The sequence below is a fragment of the Dysidea avara genome, chromosome 8 (assembly GCF_963678975.1).
Source record: "Dysidea avara chromosome 8, odDysAvar1.4, whole genome shotgun sequence".
NCBI classification, from domain to species: Eukaryota; Metazoa; Porifera; class Demospongiae; order Dictyoceratida; family Dysideidae; genus Dysidea; species Dysidea avara.
Genome location: NC_089279.1, coordinates 5,486,111 through 5,504,818, shown reverse-complemented (window position 1 = coordinate 5,504,818; position 18,708 = coordinate 5,486,111). Strand labels below are relative to the sequence as shown.

The following is an 18,708-nucleotide window of genomic DNA, read 5'->3' as shown; positions in this document are numbered from 1 at the left end:
GGTTCCACACTTGTAGCCGCTGTGTACAACCTCTTTGTTCATCCTCTTGGAGACCACAGTGTATATAGTCCTCTAAGCAGTACAGAGTGGCTGTCACATGATTGCAACATCCTGAGAGACCAGCTGGGCAAGCACAGCAAGCAGTAACAACACGAGCAGAGGACTCATCAATAACAATAGCCACATGATATATCCGGTCTTTCCTCATTGATGGCAATACTGTTGCTGAAATACAAACATAACCAAAAGCACTTGGCATTGGGTGGTACTTGATGTTCTGTACATGGCCATCTTTGTAAAATCGATAAGCCTTGTCCAGTGTTCTGGTATACTCCACAGGAACGTAAACATAATCAGATTGCACTGCTGGTTGCTCATCAGGACTTGGAATTAATTTTGATTTGTCCTGTTTACAGTTTGTTGATATAATTTCTGCCCGTTTGTCTGCAATTCCCTCTAAACAGCTGACTTGTCTAAGCAACACCTTACGATCAACTAAGAAATCATAAATTGTGCTAAAGGTAATTTTTGGAATCTTGTATAATCTACTTGTCCACAATGTATCATCTGCAGCTGGTACAGAATGAAGCAACCTTGACGGCAAGGACTGAGGATCATCAACAGCAGCAGCCAGCTTTTTTCGACTGTTTGCCCCTTTGTCAGGATCAACCAGGTGCTGGTCCCATCCATAATTTATATAGCATTGCACCCTTGTAAAATAGAAAAGAGATTTATAATACAATATTTGTAAAGGAAACATTGGATACTTTAGCCATTACTTGTCTGAAATATATTTCGTACAAGAACTGGCCTGAGGTTGCATATACACAGTCTAGACACTGATTCTGGAAAAAGCATGCTATTTACTACTGACCTCTCAATAAGATCTGATTTCTTCCCTGAAATTGGAGCACCACGGCAAACCAGCCACCATTTCAGCTGCACCACAGTCAGTTGGTTCGGTGACTTTCCATTAAGTGAGGCATCAGGAATATCAGTCTCAGTCAGCATCAAAATATCGCCATTCGGAGGCTTGTTACAATCATTTGGTGCCTTCTTGGTGGGCGGTCTATGCTTCACTTCTTCATTGCAACCGAATTCGCCGTCATAGTCTTCGGCACCGTCATAATCGCCAACATCAGCTGAGCAGCCTCGTGCCTCTCGCACTGTACAGTAGGAATAAATTAATTCGCTATACCATGGTGCTGTTTTACTTGTAGAAAGACTCTTAATATCTTCCACTACTACGGAGATATTCTCCAAATCGCTCGAATCTTCCATTGAATCAGTTCACGTGTCCCCCTACTAAAGACGCCATTTTTATTTGTGACATAATTTTGGATAAGGCCCATACACATCACAGATCTGGAATGTATTGTGGTTGCTATGTTACAATAATTGACTCAGTTAATTAATACTAATCAACAATATGACAGTGACAAATAATAAGAAACATAATAACAAGAATAATTATATTCCTTTTGATTTACACATTTTCTTTCTCAATCCATCCAAATCCAAACTTTTCAATAATTATATAAGTTCATAGAAAACAGTAAGTAGGAAAACGAAGTCACCTACACCTGCAAATATACTAGTGGATATTTAATCCCTAATTCAGTCTATACTCATGACCAAAGTAGGGATTAAATGTCCACTAGTACATCTGCAGGTGTAGGTGAACTCCCTTGTTTTTCTTTCTATGATCCCTAATCAAACTTAAAATTATTAATTTTCATTATACTTGTTAACATTATCATGACTGGTGAACCGACACATACCACATCAAAAGAATGGATGGTGCCAGGGTTAATGTTTTCATCTAAACATATGCCTCGGTTCTCAATTACTGAGTCATACTGACTGGAAAGTGAATACACTTTGGTTTCGGCTATGTTCAGTCCATTACACAGCATTACAAAGAACAGTAGGAGAAGCCAATCCAGTCACCATGAAAAGTACGGACAATTTGTGGGCACCAACTATCAATTACTGAAGTGCTCTAGGAAGTGGCCATTACGCTTCACTTTTAGCTATGTTCACAGTATTACAAATGAAAAACAGTAGGAGAAGTGCCTCTGCAATCAATCCAGTCACCACAGAAAATACAGACAATTCCCATTTGCAAATGTAGGAAAATCATTGCCGCTACTGCAAATCGACACCTTGGGCTGTCAGCAAAAAGAAGTGGGACACAAAGGAGGACAAAGGTAAGTCATTTACATTGTACGTACTGTGGTATGCCAAAATGCATGTCTCAGAACAAAGCGGTGTCGAACAGTGAAAAAAGTATCAAGCTGGTAACCTTAGCTGTTACTTGCCTGAAGGGATCAGGCAGGCAGTTAGTCACTAGGAAATTCCATAAATTTTTTTTTAATTTCATAATTTATTGGAAGTATTTAGGGTTGTACTAAAGGTACTTCTAACCAATACTGCCAAGGCACCAGGATGGGTGATGTTTTTGGCCAGAAATTCCTTAAGGCTTGAATCTATATATGTGACTGAATTTGACAAAACAAGGCTTCGATGCACAAAGCTTCGTTAGGAGATATGGTGATTTTAAGTAATCATTGTGTAATAACTTCCCAGTGCCTACAGCTGTGCAAACAAAATTTGCACCAAGTATGCATCTATTTACTAGCTATCACTGAGTGGGTGTATACATTTCTGATACCCAAAATTAGCCCTGTTTTGGGCAGCTTTTCTCAAGCGGGTAATAATATCACAGGTGGTAGTAATAGGGTGGGAGGGTGGGGGCAGTGGGTGGGCTCAATATAGGGGTATAAAATGAAGCAAGAAAACGATTGGAATCCAGAGGCCAAGTTTGGGCTCTCCATGGCCCTCCATGGCCCTCAAATCACTCCAAATTGACTGAGAACACTATTGGCGAGCTCTCTGTGAAGTCCCAGCCCACTACACACCATTATCACAGAGCCATGGCCATTCGATGGCACCAATCTCCCACTCATGGCTTTGACAGGGTCAGAAGAAAGCTGCCACAGAAACCAGACTTGCCAGTCCTGAAGGAAGTACAGTGTGGAATATGATAGTGTATTAGGCCAGCAATCCATTTCTGGTAAAAATGCAGGTTTGATTTTGTGTGTGTGGAAGCCTTGTTATGTGAAATCCGGTCACATATGCTGAAAACCCACCCTGTAGGTTACTATAGTACCCAACATTACATGATAGTATCGGTCAGCTCCTTGTATACGATCACACAAGTCTAATCACTACAGAATAAGAAATATGAGGATACAATTGTAGATCACTTTGAGGGTTTAGAAAGGAGAAAATGTTAGGTTCATAAAGAAATGTGAGGACAGATGATTATGTTACAGTGAAATATACACACGAACCTGGACACTTCAAGGGCGTAGGCAGGGGGGGTTCGGATGGTTCAGATGACCCCCCCCCCCTTTCAGAGGCAGAATTTAAAAAAAATTAAAAGTCACACCAAATCTTACAACCCTGGAGCTCTCTGGTAGCTACTTGCCCACTGGCGATCCTCTGTATTACACTTGAGGGTCACATCACATTAATGCTGAACCATTGTAAATCATATCTATTGCATCACATGATCAATTGTGCACATGATGCATGGTTGAAATGGCGTAAGTGAAATGGTGAAGGATTATTCAATGGTTGGTTGAGACATGTTACAAGGGAGGAGCTGCTAAACTTGAGTGGTCGTGTTATACATGTGTCAGGTTAGCACAAACTGTGAATTGTTGATGTATCACTCTCTAGAGTTCCTATGGATATATATACTTGAAATTGACAAGAAGAAAATATCCTGACCACCTAGCAGACTCTTGTAAGCATTCGAGCGTTAATTGGATGGCTGCAGGTTCGAGGCCGCCCAGGTCCAGTCATGGATTTTTTCTCCTTTCTCCACTTTTCAACATACTTTCTGTAACAACTTTAAACAGGCTGTAGGACCAGGTGTCCTACAGACCTTCAGCACTTCTGCCGTAAGCCTTAAAAAAATTATTTACCTGATGAATATGGTTTGTTTATTTGTTACTGTTGTGGGCACGTGATGTCTCGAACATATTGGAGCACACGTCAAGTCTGAAGTTATTGACCATCAACAGGAGGACCGGCCGAGAATAATGTATAGCTGAAAGAAACATTGCCAACTAAGGGACTCAAGTGTGGAGGGCTTCCATGTGTTAGGAAATTGAAGTTGGCTGTCAGTATGCTATCTGGAAGTGAAGATTAGTTAGTTTTACAATAGGTTTATAGTTTCTATAAGCTGCATAAACAGCAGTGTGTAGGTTTTAGCTAGTTAGATGCACAAACAGCACCTTTTTTTCATATTACTGCCTAAGGACACATTTTGTGTATGCATCATTTTTGTTCAAACATCATGGTCTAGGGGAAGCACCCAGGCCTTCTCCTTAAGACATTCCACTTTAAATCTGAACCCCCTTCAAAAAAAATCCTGACTACGTCCCTGCACTTGAGGACACCAGACACTCAGTTAAGGCTCTAATGTATTCCTTAGTAAATAAACTGACCTGAAAAATCAGGACACCTTGATAATCAGGACACCTTGATAATCAGGACACCTTGATAATCAGGACACCTTGATAATCAGGACACTACTTGTTGGTCCCTGACCCAAGGTGTCCATATTATACTGATATCACTTGTTTGGTCACATGACTTGCTTTGAGGAAATAATCCATTTCTTCATTATACAAGCACTGTACAGACAGTAATAGTTGGCATTTATCACTAAAGAAATAATTCCCATATCAAACTTGAGAATTGGATGAAAGCATCCATTACATAGGTCAGTGATCAAAATCTGTCTAATCTGAACAAAAGACATTTGGTTCACTATTAATTGTAACTGTCTAATGAATCCTATAATAGTATTTAGTTGAAGTGTACTGGTGAATATCACCTTATTCAAGGAGTTTGAAAATATCTTATTCAATTGCAGTAGAACTATGGGAATGTAAGTTATGGGAATTTGTTCCCAGCAATGGATTACCCATGATGGTACAAGTCTCAACTCCGTATATTATCTCGTTCACAAGTTACAACCATTTTAGTAAGTGCCAGTAAATTATTTTCCAAACATTTGCAGTACAAATCCATCTTTCTGTTGTTGCTACTTCGCAGGACTGCAAATTATACACTTTACCCCCCAGAGAAGTCTTGCCTATTAACTCTGGTGCCATCCTTTCTTTGAAAGGATGCGCAAGTGTTCACCAGTCATAATAATGTTACAAAAATGGTAAACAAACAAGCATAAGGAACAATTAGGAATTTTAAGCTCAATTTGGGATCATAGAAAAGTAGGGAAACAAGAGAGGTCGCCTACACCTGCAGATATACTAGTGGACATTTAATCACTACAGTCATGGTTATACACTGAAGTAGGGATTAAATGTTCACTAGTGTGTCTTCAGCTGTAGATGACCTCCCTTGTTCCCCAACTATTTTCTATGATCTCTAATCGAACTTAAAATTCTTCAATTCCCTTATACTAGTATATATATATTATACATGTACACATATGCATTCACACATGCACATGCACACACACACAAACACACACACATGCACACACACGCATGCATGCACCCACACATGCACACAAACGCACGCACACACACAAACGCACACACACACACACACACACAAACGCACACGCACACACACTACAGTTTTGCAATAAGATAAGTTAGACACTAACCGTTGTCACATAGATATGTTTTCACACAAAATTACATACTTAATAAGACATATGTACGTTTATTTACTTGCACATATATATGTACACAACAAACAACAATAAATTGTAGGCATTGCTTTAACTTACACCAAACATCTGACTAAATTGAGAAATATTGTACTGTATGCCAGTGCTTCAGGTGCAGTCCATCTGATGGGAATTTAGTGCCAGCATGAGCATCATATATTTCAACATCACGAGCATCATATATTTCAACATCACGAGCATCATATATTTCAACATCACGAGCATCATATATTTCAACATCACGAGCATCATATATTTCAACATCACGAGCATCATATATTTCAACATCACGAGCATCATATATTTCAACATCACGAGCATCATATATTTCAACATCACGAGCATCATATATTTCAACATCACGAGCATCATATATTTCAACATCACGAGCATCATATATTTCAACATCACGAGCATCATATATTTCAACATCACAAGCATCATATATTTCAACATCACGAGCATCATCTAGCAAACATGACATACCAAAACCAGCAACTTTCACAAGGTGATTTTCTCCAACCAAGCAATTGCATGCTGCCAAATCTCTGCATAAAAACAATACAGAATATTATAATATAACAGTATATGGTTATCACTAGGTCTGTGTCAAATATACAAGCATAATAAAAGGCATAATAGGCTAGAGTGCTATGTCAGCATAATGTTAACTTATTAGGTGAACTATGGAGCTTAATTCCATGAAAATAAATCAATATTCCCTAATAGAGCAGTCAGTGGAAACTGCAATAGAGCACTCGAATGCATTATACATAACTCCTCAGATCAATACTCTCTAATAGAACACTCACTTTTGTAGTGAAATACTCTAATAGAACAATGATCATAAGAAATGTTGCTAACCTAAGAGCATAATGCAAGCATAGTGGGAACACTGAAGAGCATAATGGGTGAAAAATTCCTGAAAGTATTCGGGCAAAATTTTGAGAATATTTGACTCAGGCCTAGTTAGCACCAACTCTAGTAGCAGAGTAGACCAGGGCTAGTCTACTGCAATGTCTCACACTGCTGCCAACAGCTGTGCTTTAATGTGTGTAGGAAGTACAAAGGAACTAACCTATGTATTATGCTGAGCTTTTCAAGGTAGGCCATTCCAGTAGCAATTTCCTGTCCCGTGTGTACTAGTGTCACAGGCTGAAGGTCAGCTCCTTCAGGGCCCTGGATAAAATATAACAAGTTTCCATTCTCCATAAATTCAGTAATGATAAAGAAAGGTATTTGCTGAGTGCAGACACCAACTAGCTGTACCAAATGAGGGTGCTTTATGTTTTTCATCACTGAAGCTTCTTTGAGAAACCCTACCACAGATATGGTGTCATCCTGTTGAAATAAGAACATTGAGCATGTACATTATGTTACAATGCAAACATAATGGAGACCCTCAAAAGAATGCCATAAATGTTTTTCGCTTGTTACTAAGGACGTTTAAATTATGTATCCATAATCTTACATATATATTTGCATGCAAAGTAAAACTCATGAATTTAGGATATCTCACTAATGAGAACATTTAAAACAGTCTTGAATATGCACTTGGGTTACAAAATTTGGACAATCATTTTCAAATTCTATTCTTTGTTAACCACTATACTGACATAGCTGTATTTTTACTAGGATGAGTACATGGTGTAGATATTGTGGTCAAAAGTGTTGGTATCTAGTCTGTAGTTACATGGGAAATTGTAGCAAATCAAGTTTGTCTGAAAAATCTACTCCTAGCCCAACAAGTGTATCACACAATATTAGAATTTTCATAGACAAAATCAATTTGGGGTTCTTACATTACTCTATTGGTCCTAAGTTAATGCTAATACTTTGAAATACCTTGAAGGTCTTTACAGCAACCATCTTTCTGATTGGTTTCAATACTGCCTGGTATACTTCACTATATTGGCCAGCGCCTAACTTGACACCAATTGCTAAATCACTTTCTCTTGATTTCCCATTTGTCTACTTCATGGAAGAGATTGTTTACTGGTGGTTTAGTTGGTTTTACTACAGGGTAATTTAGGGTTGTGATCAGTCTGCATGATTGATTTGAGTGATGGCGTCCTAACAATCACAATATAGTGAAAATTGCTTCTGGATAGATGTAGTAGCGATCTTTACCACTTGTAATGGTGTGTGTGTCCATTGTATCTCAAACTCAATGATACTGGTCTGCTCTCACTTTCAAGAATCAAAAAACTGCTATTTACGCCACTACAGAGTCAGTGTTCTGCTTCTTCTCTGAACACTGAACCATGGTACCATGAGTGTTTTTCTAAGCTGTTCAGTTTGTCAACATACGAAGTAGGTATCCATCCCATAGCTCCACTATCTGTTTCTCCTCACACCAATCCCCAGCATCATTATATCTCTTGATGTGAATTTTATCACCTTTTTTTTAGGGATAACTGGCCAGGAACAATTGGAGCAAAGTCATGTTTTGCTATAAACATGTCTGGATCATCCACAACATCATCAAGAGCTTCCATTGAGTCCCAACGATTCTTGGTGGTCAGATCACCTCTAGACATCAGACTTTTGTTCTCAGAGTCAACCACGTCACTAACCTGAACAGTACCTGAAACACGATGAACAGCAATACTCAAGAAGTTATAGAAGGCATCACTTTTACAATTATTTACCTAACGATAAGTGATAAGATTTCAGTGATAAGATTTCAATTGTGTCTAAGTAATTTCATTCAAAACAACACTTTGTGGTAGAATTTTATGGAAAATCTGCCAAATTGTCTGATACTACTTTTACTAGCTAGTATTTTTCAGTGTGAATAAAACAATTATCATTGATAGCAATAGGAAGAAGCAAAAAGTAAAGAACACAATCATATGGCTTCATGACAAATGATAGCTAACCAGCTGGGCACACGCGACAATAAAATTGTCCAACTTTGTCTACACTGATTCACCTCGTGTTAGAATAATAATAATAATAATACAAGTGACTAGGTGAATAGTTATTAGCCGTGATGAGTTACACATACATTGTAACAGTCATCCTTAGCTCAGACAATTCCCCCATTGCTGGGCTTTATCCCTTTTCCTTACAACACACACACACACACACAACACACACAACACACACACACACACACAAAATAATACCAACAGACACACTTAGTATCAAAATATTTATGACTGTCTCTGGGAAAACCGGTCTTATCGCCCATTTAAAAGTATCGAGAAACATCGGTTTTAAATATTCAGAGTGTTGCAGCTGGCCAATGGTGGTAGCTACGCATACCAAATTTTCACACGTTTCACAACAATTTCTTACCTCCTGATCATCCACTGAAGAAGTAACCAACAGCTAAGTTTCCTGCCATTTTAGATAGTTTTTGAACCAAGGTTGTCTGTATCAGGCGAGCTCCAGAAGGGTGGGAGGCGAGCTCCAGAAGGGTGGGAGGCGGGGGGCCCTGGAAGGCCAGATTGGTGTTCAAAAATTGAAAAGAAATGTGTTGGGATGAATTAGGCCAAGTTATGGGCCATTCAGACCTCAGAACTGGCTAAAATGAAAGGAAATTTACAGCACAGATCATTGTCCAGCACCACGGAGCTGTACAACCACACACAGCCATCTCCTGGTTGGCCAGGGTTTTATCAAGACCACAGACCACTCGTACGGCTCGCCGCCGTGCTTTAAAAAAGCAGACCACTTTGTTCTGGTCGACTGTGGCAGTAAAACTTGATAGTGCATTCATTAAGTTTTGTGTTTGTGAGAGAAAAAATCTAACTTCCTGTCTTGGGCGATAAGAACGGTTTTTGTAGATCCAGTCACATTTATTTTCAAATAACAATTTTTAGTCATGTCAGAATTAGATGACCAACATCTTTTCACAGATGATGATGATGATGACATCCTAATTTCTAACAGTTTGGACTCCCCCAACAAAATAGGAAGGAATATTATTAGAAGATCCACAAGTGATTACGGAGAAAAATCATATATGCCTTCCTTTTCTGTCAACATTGCATACATCTGAGGAATAGAAATACCAACTAACTACCAAACTACTAACTATACACCTGCCAAACCCTGCATACTTTGTAAATACCAAAGTGTTCTCTAAGTACCACTGTATAATTATAATAACACACTATAGCTACACACATCTATTTCAGTCAACATAAACTACAATGTGTACATACTCTAGGCTTTGAAACTGGATTATTAGATTACATCCTCCTCTCTGAACAAGTTCCTTCGACCTTTTCAGTATCAGGTGTCTATCACAAAAGTGACAATGTAAATAAGCAATAATTACATGTACTGTATAATGATATGTCCATCAGAGGGAGGTTTCTAAGGGCAGAAAACTCATTTGGATTTCCCCACTAATTTGCAACACTAACTGAGATTTCAGGATTTTCAAACTAGGGATCCATCCAGCATGTAGTGAGACACAATTTACAGTTTTACATCTCAGTCAAGTAATGGTTTCTCACAAGATAGCAATGTATTAGTTCAATATTTCAACCAAGATACTCTAATAAAGAAGTCGGATAGCACTGACTACTCTAGTAGAGCAATCATTCAACAAGCCTCCTTTAGAAAATCATATATGTCTCCAGTCATGTTGTCATTAAAGTAGCTAAGTATGTAAATTAGCAGTAGCATGAACCACAGGGAAATCATACAAGTGGTAATCACCATTAAGGAATGTAGCTAAAATCATTTGATGGCCAATAAATATTCCTCTCCCATACTCCCTAGAAGTTAATTCTCACTTGCTCTCAAGATGGCTTATATGACTTATTTGATGTTAGTGGACAAGACCAAAACACCAACATGGTCCCACATTGACAAGTAACAAACACCAACAACATGACCCAACATTAGGGAATGACCTGGGAACATTACACACAAAACATGTCCTCACCTTTCTTAGTTTTCTTTGCCAGATATTTACTTGTCTTAACTGTCCTGGTACAAGCTTCTTTTGCTTCATTGACACTCTTTTTCAACTCTACAATATGATAACATCAACTATGAATATTATGTGTTTATGTAGTGGTCACCTCTGTCACATTCCTTTTCGATGGTATTAGCAGACTTGTGAAATTCTTCCAATCTTCCATACATTGATGTCAACAAGTTGGTATTAAAAGTCCTGTACATTAAAGTGATGGTACAACAATAATGTGAATGGCTTCCATACCATTGCCATTTGCTCATGGCTATAATAAAAATGTGTGTTTCACTGTTTACAGAACAATTATGAACTGGTGAAATCATGAGCAATGAAATTATTACTACAAAACTAGAATAATATCAGTGAGTAGTCTACTATCTAATGACACAGTAAACCATTTCCATGCAACAAGTATATCAGAAAGTAGACTAGCTACACTGTCATAGTAACATAAACAACATAATCTTCTTCATTACACATTCCACCAGTTGTTTGGTGAGAAGTTTCAAAAGTGTATGACACATTTACCATATAGCCGGAAATTTTTGAGGCACAAAACTTTTGCGAATTTTGCGAGTAATGATAGCTTTGTGAAAATATAATTGTAAAATGTTTTAGGTTATACACATAGCTATTACCTCACCAAGATCGTTTTCTAGACTTTCATGAATTAAAAACGTGAAAATCATGTTTTACACAGTTTTGCAAAAGTTTGATCCCTTGAAAATTTCCCACTATATGATAGTACATAAAGTGGAACCTCAGTTATTTTAATGTTCTTACTATTTTAAGATTATTTATACACAGTTTTTAGAGATATGGACTTTTCAGACTTATGGACCACCCCTGGTCCCAAGGGGTTCGGATAACTGAGGTTCCACTGTACAAGGGTTATACTACAGTGGATCATCACTAATACACAGCTCTGTCCTCAAGACAAAGTCAGATTAGCGAACAGGGCATGTGGGTACACAAAATTATTTTGCCTACTTTTATAAATTTTCATGACTCAACTTTTTATACCATTTACTACAGTCGTGAAATTTTCACTCTTATTCAACATTTAATTGATCATATAACACAAGTTACAGAATACAAATATGCTATTCCAGTACTGAAATATAACCCATCATGTGATGGAGTGTAGTTTATGCCATATTTTCACACGCCTGGTTACTATAATAAACAAAGTCTAGTAATAGAGCATTTGTGACCTGCTGAGCAAGAACTGACCATTTTTGCAAAATTCTATTTTGCCATAAAACTGTACTGGGATAAAAATACGCGTGCTACATGCTCTACATGTGTTACATAATGGTAGGAAACTATACATGTTCATGGCTGGTTAACATGTAAAAAGCCATACCATGCTCTACACATTTTCTCTCCAATGCTGCAAGAGGTGATAAATCTCTTGTACCCTCCACCACAAATTTCTAACGCAGTTCAGGTTGGTCATGTGTTATCATCAAACATCTCATGGTCTCAAAGTAAGTTCAACCCAACACCTCAGTATTGATGTGAAGTATTCTAATCATGTGTGACTTTAGGGGGGGTGGAGGGGTTCACCAGTTTCCAGAAATGACCAGTCAGCTATTTTACAATTAAACATAAGATTGTTATGCTCAAAGAGAACAGTCAACAGATACACTGTAAATCAAGTTCTCACCACTGAAGGTTGGCTGTAGTGTTCTCCTGGTTTCCTGAAATTGTTTTCCGAAAAGTGTGTGTATGTATGTATGTCTTAGTCTGTCCACACTCACACTTGTGTGGGGAAGAAGCTTTATGTTAAAAGTAGTTAGTGTGAGCATGCATGTTACACCTGTGTGTAACACATGTCCTGTCCATGCCTAATACTTGTAGAACAAGGAATTCGATTATTGAGTTGCTGTTTACACAAGCAAAACCACAAAGCCATTATATAACTTTATATAACTTTGCGTGGGCGAGATCAAAGGAAAAAGTGTACTTTAAATTTCATAAAGTACACTCTCAGCCGGCCATCAGCTTCATCGACCACAAAGAGTACTTTATTGCACCACAAAGAGTGCTTTATTCGTTCGATAAAGCACTCTTTGTGGGCAATAAAGCACAGTTGCCCACGTGGCTTAGTGTAGGGGTCATTCCATACCAAATCAACCAAAAAAAATCTCGACCCCTTCGGATTTTCATGAAATTTGGCATAGACATTGGCTCTACTAAGAAACTTTCTCACACCAAAATTTGGCCCATTCTGCTAATCTCTCTTTAAGATATGACCGCTCAAAGTTTATTAGAAAATACTACAGCAGCTTACACAGGTTCAATAAAATGGCCATAACTTTGTCAGTGATTGCCACAGCACCTTTCTGTTTAGAGTGTTGGAATGCTTATTAAATTCTCTTTCAAGTGATATATAAATCATTATAATTACTCAAAGGAAAAGGTCAAACCACAAAAATGTGATTTTTCCCTTTGAACTCAGTTTTTTCAAAAACAGATATTTTAATTGCTTTTATTTTTTGTTCAAATATTCTTCTAATAGCCTTCTTTCATGCCGGTAAGTTTGAGGTTGGGATGACAAGTAGACCATGAGTTATGGCTACATACGTAATTCTTATTGATGTTTACATGCTACAGGGGGTATAACTATGAACACTACTATAACAATACAAACTTTTAAATTCAATTATAGTATGGAATCTCATCAGAATGTGGTCAAGTTGTAATACACATACAGTTGGAGATTAAACTCCATTGCTGAAGGCACACCAATTATACCCATGTTATGTATACCAATGCAGTTATGATAACTGGTGCAAATACCATCAAAAGTCCATAATAGAGATTTTGTACCATATATTGGGAAGGTTTGGTGCTTAAGTTTGATGAAGAAAATAGTTTGACAAAACTGTGAAACTTCATAAGGGTTTTAATTTGGTAATTTTCCAAATAATTTCTCCACTAAGCTTTTCTGTTATTATTCTGTATAGTGCCTGTCTGACATATACTTCACAAAGTCACAAGGAAAACTCCAGATGGGAACAACACAGACATTAGCATAATAGCATTGCCTTGTCATCAGAGATACTATAGCAATTTAGGTGGTAGAGTATAGACTGTCTGTGAGATCAAGACCTCTCTATATTTACTCTGTATATCGGCATGAATTATCAAAAATGTATTGCACCAGTAACACAGAAAACTTCATAATATTTATGGACATCAACACAGACAAAAGCATCGTTGCATATTTCAAAACCAAAAAATAGTGCTGGGCGGTATTGAAAAACCGCAAACGGTATACCTTCCATAAAAAGTATCATGGTATTACTAAATATCACGGTATTACTAAATATCACGGTATTACTAAATATCACAGTATTAATGTAAAAGCCATTAGTATTAAAGTAACTGCCATTTACCTCAACAAAAGCACCAAATACCCATGGTAGGTCAGCAAACCTCAGGTACAATCAAACTTGTTTACATAGTTTGGTTAGCTGACTATGTCAGCACCTGCCTACAAACATTGTCACATGTCTGGTTAGCTTCTAAATATGGGATGAAACAAGCCCACAGGGAGGCCATAGTGCCCAGACGGTATGGCAGTATTTAAAAAAATGGCAGTATCAAAACCAGTCTGACTTAAATAATATCACAGATTACTAACAATACCAGTATATCGCCCAGCTCTACCAAAAAATAAATTTGTAAAAGAATACTTCGAAACTTTTGAGTATCAGTGGGTTACATTCATTGCTGGACATACGTGCAGTAATTCACCATCAGACACTGTATTCTGATTAATCCTTATTGACTGTACAACACCGACAGTGGTACTATATATGTCCAGCAATGAATGGAATCCATGCACTGATATACTAGAATACTTAACTTTATTTTCAACAAATCCTACCATTTCACACACTTTGTGTTGCTTTTCATGAACTAATGAACCAAATTTAGACCACTTAGCTTAAATTATCATATTTTTAAAATTGATGAAATTATAAAATTTTAGTCTGCATAGATTAAGCAGTATACGTATACACTATATACCCTATCAAATAAGCTATGCTAAGTAACTTTTGTATGTACAATAATAATAATAATAATATATATATATATATATTTAGTGAAAAGAAGTTGGATCCCTATGCAAGTATGTAGTAGCTGATGCGTATTTAGCTTTTCACGTAATTGCTTGCATAACTTATTCTAAAGCAGTAATCAAAAATGCCATGTAAATTTTTTTGCTATACCATATATAGGCAAACACTAAATGTTGTAAGTGTACTGTAGGATATCTTAAACTGTTACTGACTTGATGCATTTTTCATGAAAAATCAGGAGTTGTAGGTCGGTAATTTACACCTCATATTCAACTTGCAAAAATTCAAGAAAATTGGTTTACATTATCAGTGTCCAATTGTGTGTAACTACTCCAGATTACATGGTCATAGCACATTCTATTACTGAGTTACAAAATTTTAAAAACATTATCAGATTTTGGAACAGTGCACTATTCCCCTCTGGGTTTTTCTTTGCACTTCCTTGTGATTTTATGAAATGTAGCTGTTATGTCAAACAACTTTGCATACAGATCTTACAAAACTAATTATACATGTCAACGGAATAGCAGAGAAGTTTGGCAGGGGAGTTGTTTGGCAAAGTAATGAAAACTTAAACCCTTTTCCTTACCAAACTTACAGTACCATAAGATAATTTACCACCAAATCTTCCCAATGTAATTATGGCATACAATCTCTATATGGACTTTTGACAATATTTGCACCAGTTATCATACAGTGACACCTCTATAATCCAACGCTCATTGGGATAAAAAAGTGTGTCGGATTAGCAAGGATGTGGGATTATTGAGGTAGTATCACATAGAAAGTATTTTTGGTATACAAAACAATGTCAGATTATGGAGGTATTCTGGATTAGAGAGGTGTCGGATTAGAGAGGTTTCAGTGTAACTGCATTGATATACATAACATCGATATAATTGATGTGCCTTCAGCAATGGAGAGTATTAATACTTCTGTTTAATCTCCAACTGTATGTGTATTACAACTTGACCACATTCTGATGAGATTCCATACTATAATTGAATTTAAAAGTTTGTATTGTTATAGTAGTGTTCATAGTTATACCCCCTGTAGCATGTAAACATCAATAAGAATTACGTATGTAGCCATAACTCATGGTCTACTTGTCATCCCAACTTCAAACTTACCGGCATGAAAGAAGGCTATTAGAAGAATATTTGAACAAAAAATAAAAGCAATTAAAATATCTGTTTTTGAAAAAACTGAGTTCAAAGGGAAAAATCACATTTTTGTGGTTTGACCTTTTCCTTTGAGTAATTATAATGATTTATATATCACTTGAAAGAGAATTTAATAAGCATTCCAACACTCTAAACAGAAAGGTGCTTTGGCAATCACTGACAAAGTTATGGCCATTTTATTGAACCTGTGTAAGCTGCTGTAATATTTTCTAATAAACTTTGAGTGGTCATATCTTAAAGGGAGATTAACAGAATGGGCCAAATTTTGGTGTGAGAAAGTTTCTTAGTAGAGTCCATGTCTATGCCAAATTTCATGAAAATCCGAAGGAGTCAGGATTTTTTTTGGTTGATTTGGTATGGAATGACCCGTAGGCTAATAGCCTATGGAGCTCACGCCAGTACGACTAATCACCCAAGCCGGTGAAGGCTGATAGCCTCGTCGCGCCGAGTGATCAATCGCCCCAGCCAATACGAGTTACACCACTGGATTGCTTTTATAGACATACCTAAATGCTTCGATGATGGGTGGGAGAAGGTAACGTTGCTGTTACGTTTGTTAATGTAAACGGACAAGTCCTGGAGATATCATGGAAATACTTCACCATGTGACTCACAATAGAATCGATTGTGGGTTGCAAGCAAAACCTGCCAAAAGACGTGATGAACATTTACCATGCCAAACTATGGTGAACTACACGTGATTTACTTTGTTAAACTGGTTTGTGTGTGTTCAGGCTGCTAATAGTTCGTGCAATGCATGTTAATTATGAGTCCTAGTGTATGTTAATTATGAGTCCTATTGTATGGTGAAGCTACACGAGTAGAAAGTTCCATAAATCATTTAAAGCATAGCCTTGCTCGTGCTATATGAAAAATAAAGTACTTGGCGCTTGGCCTCGATGCTAATAAAGCACTTGGCTTCGCCTCATGCTTTATTAGTATCTCGGCCGCACGCCTCGTACTTTATTTTTCATATAGCACGAGCAAGGCTATGCTTTAACATATACTTAAAGTGAAAAAATTGGAAACCAAATGTGAAATTTAACAACTTCACAGGGTAGGACTGTTTATAATAATGCACTATGGCTAACCTATTAGAGATTATCTCCAAGTCTGGTTATCCAGAAGCGGATGCGCATACACACACGAGAACACTGTTTTGAGACATACAAAAATTAGCAGCCCTCGACTCTAATCTATTATCTACAATGTTTGTTATCAACATTCCGAAAGTAGGGAATTCCATCATCTAACTGCACGATGCTGTGCAAGAGACCAGTTATCATGCAATCAGCCACGCAGTGAGTCTTGAGTCACACAAATCTTTACTAGAGTCACGATAAAGGACTCGAGATTGTTTTGAGCAAGACTTCCAGTTGAACCAGGATGGAGATTGGCTAACTAATTGCCTACTGAATTTTTGCGAAGTACACCTGTGTCTCTGTAAACTAAGGCTCCTGTGGTTCACTAGGCTGTCAGCCACTCTCCCCGGCACAATAAAAACTTAAATGTAAATATTACTATAAAACTTATATTGTATTTACAAATATCTTTAATTAATGGGACTCTTGATAATTTCCGTGGGCATTGACGACCCCCTGGATATTTCTTATTGTTACAAACTCACCTTAATGATGGTGATGAAGGAAGCACAACTGATGACCAACAAGACATAGACAACATTCCCATTCCATCAACAGGGAGACCGTGTAGTCATCCTTCAAAGAGTTATGAAGAAAGTTATAAAAATAGACATCTGTCATGAACATCATCTTGATGGGATTACAGCCATATTTCTGTATCATCCTTGTATAGCAGGCCGCACCATAGCCATGATTCCTGTACTCTTGGAGTTTCTTCATCAACAGTTCAATCTCCAGTCTGAGGTTGGTCATGTTGGTGGTACTGCAGTTTTAGGTGTCAGGGATAGCCTTACTGTGACTGTAGTGGCTGTGATAGTAGCTCATCATGGCCAAGTGGTCACGTGTACCATCTCTAACATGTACTGTACAGCAGACCAACCTGTCAGCGTTACTTCTCCTGCTGACTTCACCAGCCCCACCCCCTAGATTGCTGCATCCATGCTAGGAGTGGCTTCTTGCAGTGCATCGAGATTCCGGCGCGCAGGATATGAGGGGGCGAACATGATTCCCGGGTTTGCTCCACGTGTATCAACCTAGCGCAAATGTAGAGTCTAAAATTTGTAATCGTCACTCACCTTCTCTAGTGAATCATAGAATCAAACCTTTCTTTAGTCCTCGCGAGGGGTCCGCAACTCCTTAGAAACCTCGTACAACTTCTTGTTGAAATCTGAAAAATGTCGCAAAGTTCCGTATATTTCATTAAGCATCATGTGTAAATCTAGTAGTAAAGGAAATTAAAACGTTTCGTACATATCCGGATACTAAGGATCACGTGATTTAATTTTTTTTTTTGCAAAAAGTAATGGAATAAAAAAAACAGATGAGTCAAGCTGAACCTCTGCCAAGCGCAGTTCAGAAGAGGTAGTGGGGCGCTCCTAAAGATAATGTGATTAAAGGTATTCTGGATACTAAAGATTTTGCTTGCTGCGAAATCTTGCCATAATTGTTTTGAAATCTTTCCAAATCTCAAAGATCAATCTCATACAGGATTTTTCGTAGTTGTGGACCCCCTGAAACAACTTAGTAACTATAACACCAAAGCACTACGTAATTATAACAAACAACTATACCA

The 18,708-nt window shown here is 37.6% G+C and overlaps 1 protein-coding gene across 4 annotated transcripts in view; it reads right to left on the bottom strand.

Moving 5' to 3' along the window:
- The window catches only part of LOC136265163 (tyrosine-protein kinase-like), a 28,271-nt gene extending 9,929 nt beyond the window's left edge, over positions 1-18,342 (bottom strand). The window contains exons 1-9 of one of the 4 annotated variants that reach the window (XM_066059983.1): positions 18,212-18,336; positions 17,930-18,169; positions 17,621-17,874; positions 10,822-10,913; positions 10,683-10,769; positions 9,952-10,029; positions 7,622-8,363; positions 6,855-7,117; positions 5,837-6,324 (exon numbers count right to left, since the gene is read on the bottom strand). In XM_066059983.1, coding sequence (XP_065916055.1) covers positions 5,850-6,324; positions 6,855-7,117; positions 7,622-7,645 — 762 coding nt within the window. In that variant the 5' untranslated portion in view covers positions 7,646-8,363; positions 9,952-10,029; positions 10,683-10,769; ... (2 more) ...; positions 17,930-18,169; positions 18,212-18,336 and the 3' untranslated portion in view covers positions 5,837-5,849. Of the gene's footprint in view, positions 1-5,836; positions 6,325-6,854; positions 7,118-7,621; positions 8,364-8,427; positions 8,551-9,951; positions 10,030-10,682; positions 10,770-10,821; positions 10,914-17,620; positions 18,170-18,211 lie in introns of those variants that run through there. The other 3 variants (XM_066059984.1, XM_066059987.1, XM_066059985.1) reach the window with 3 other exon arrangements.
- Positions 18,343-18,708: the final 366 nt, after the last annotated feature.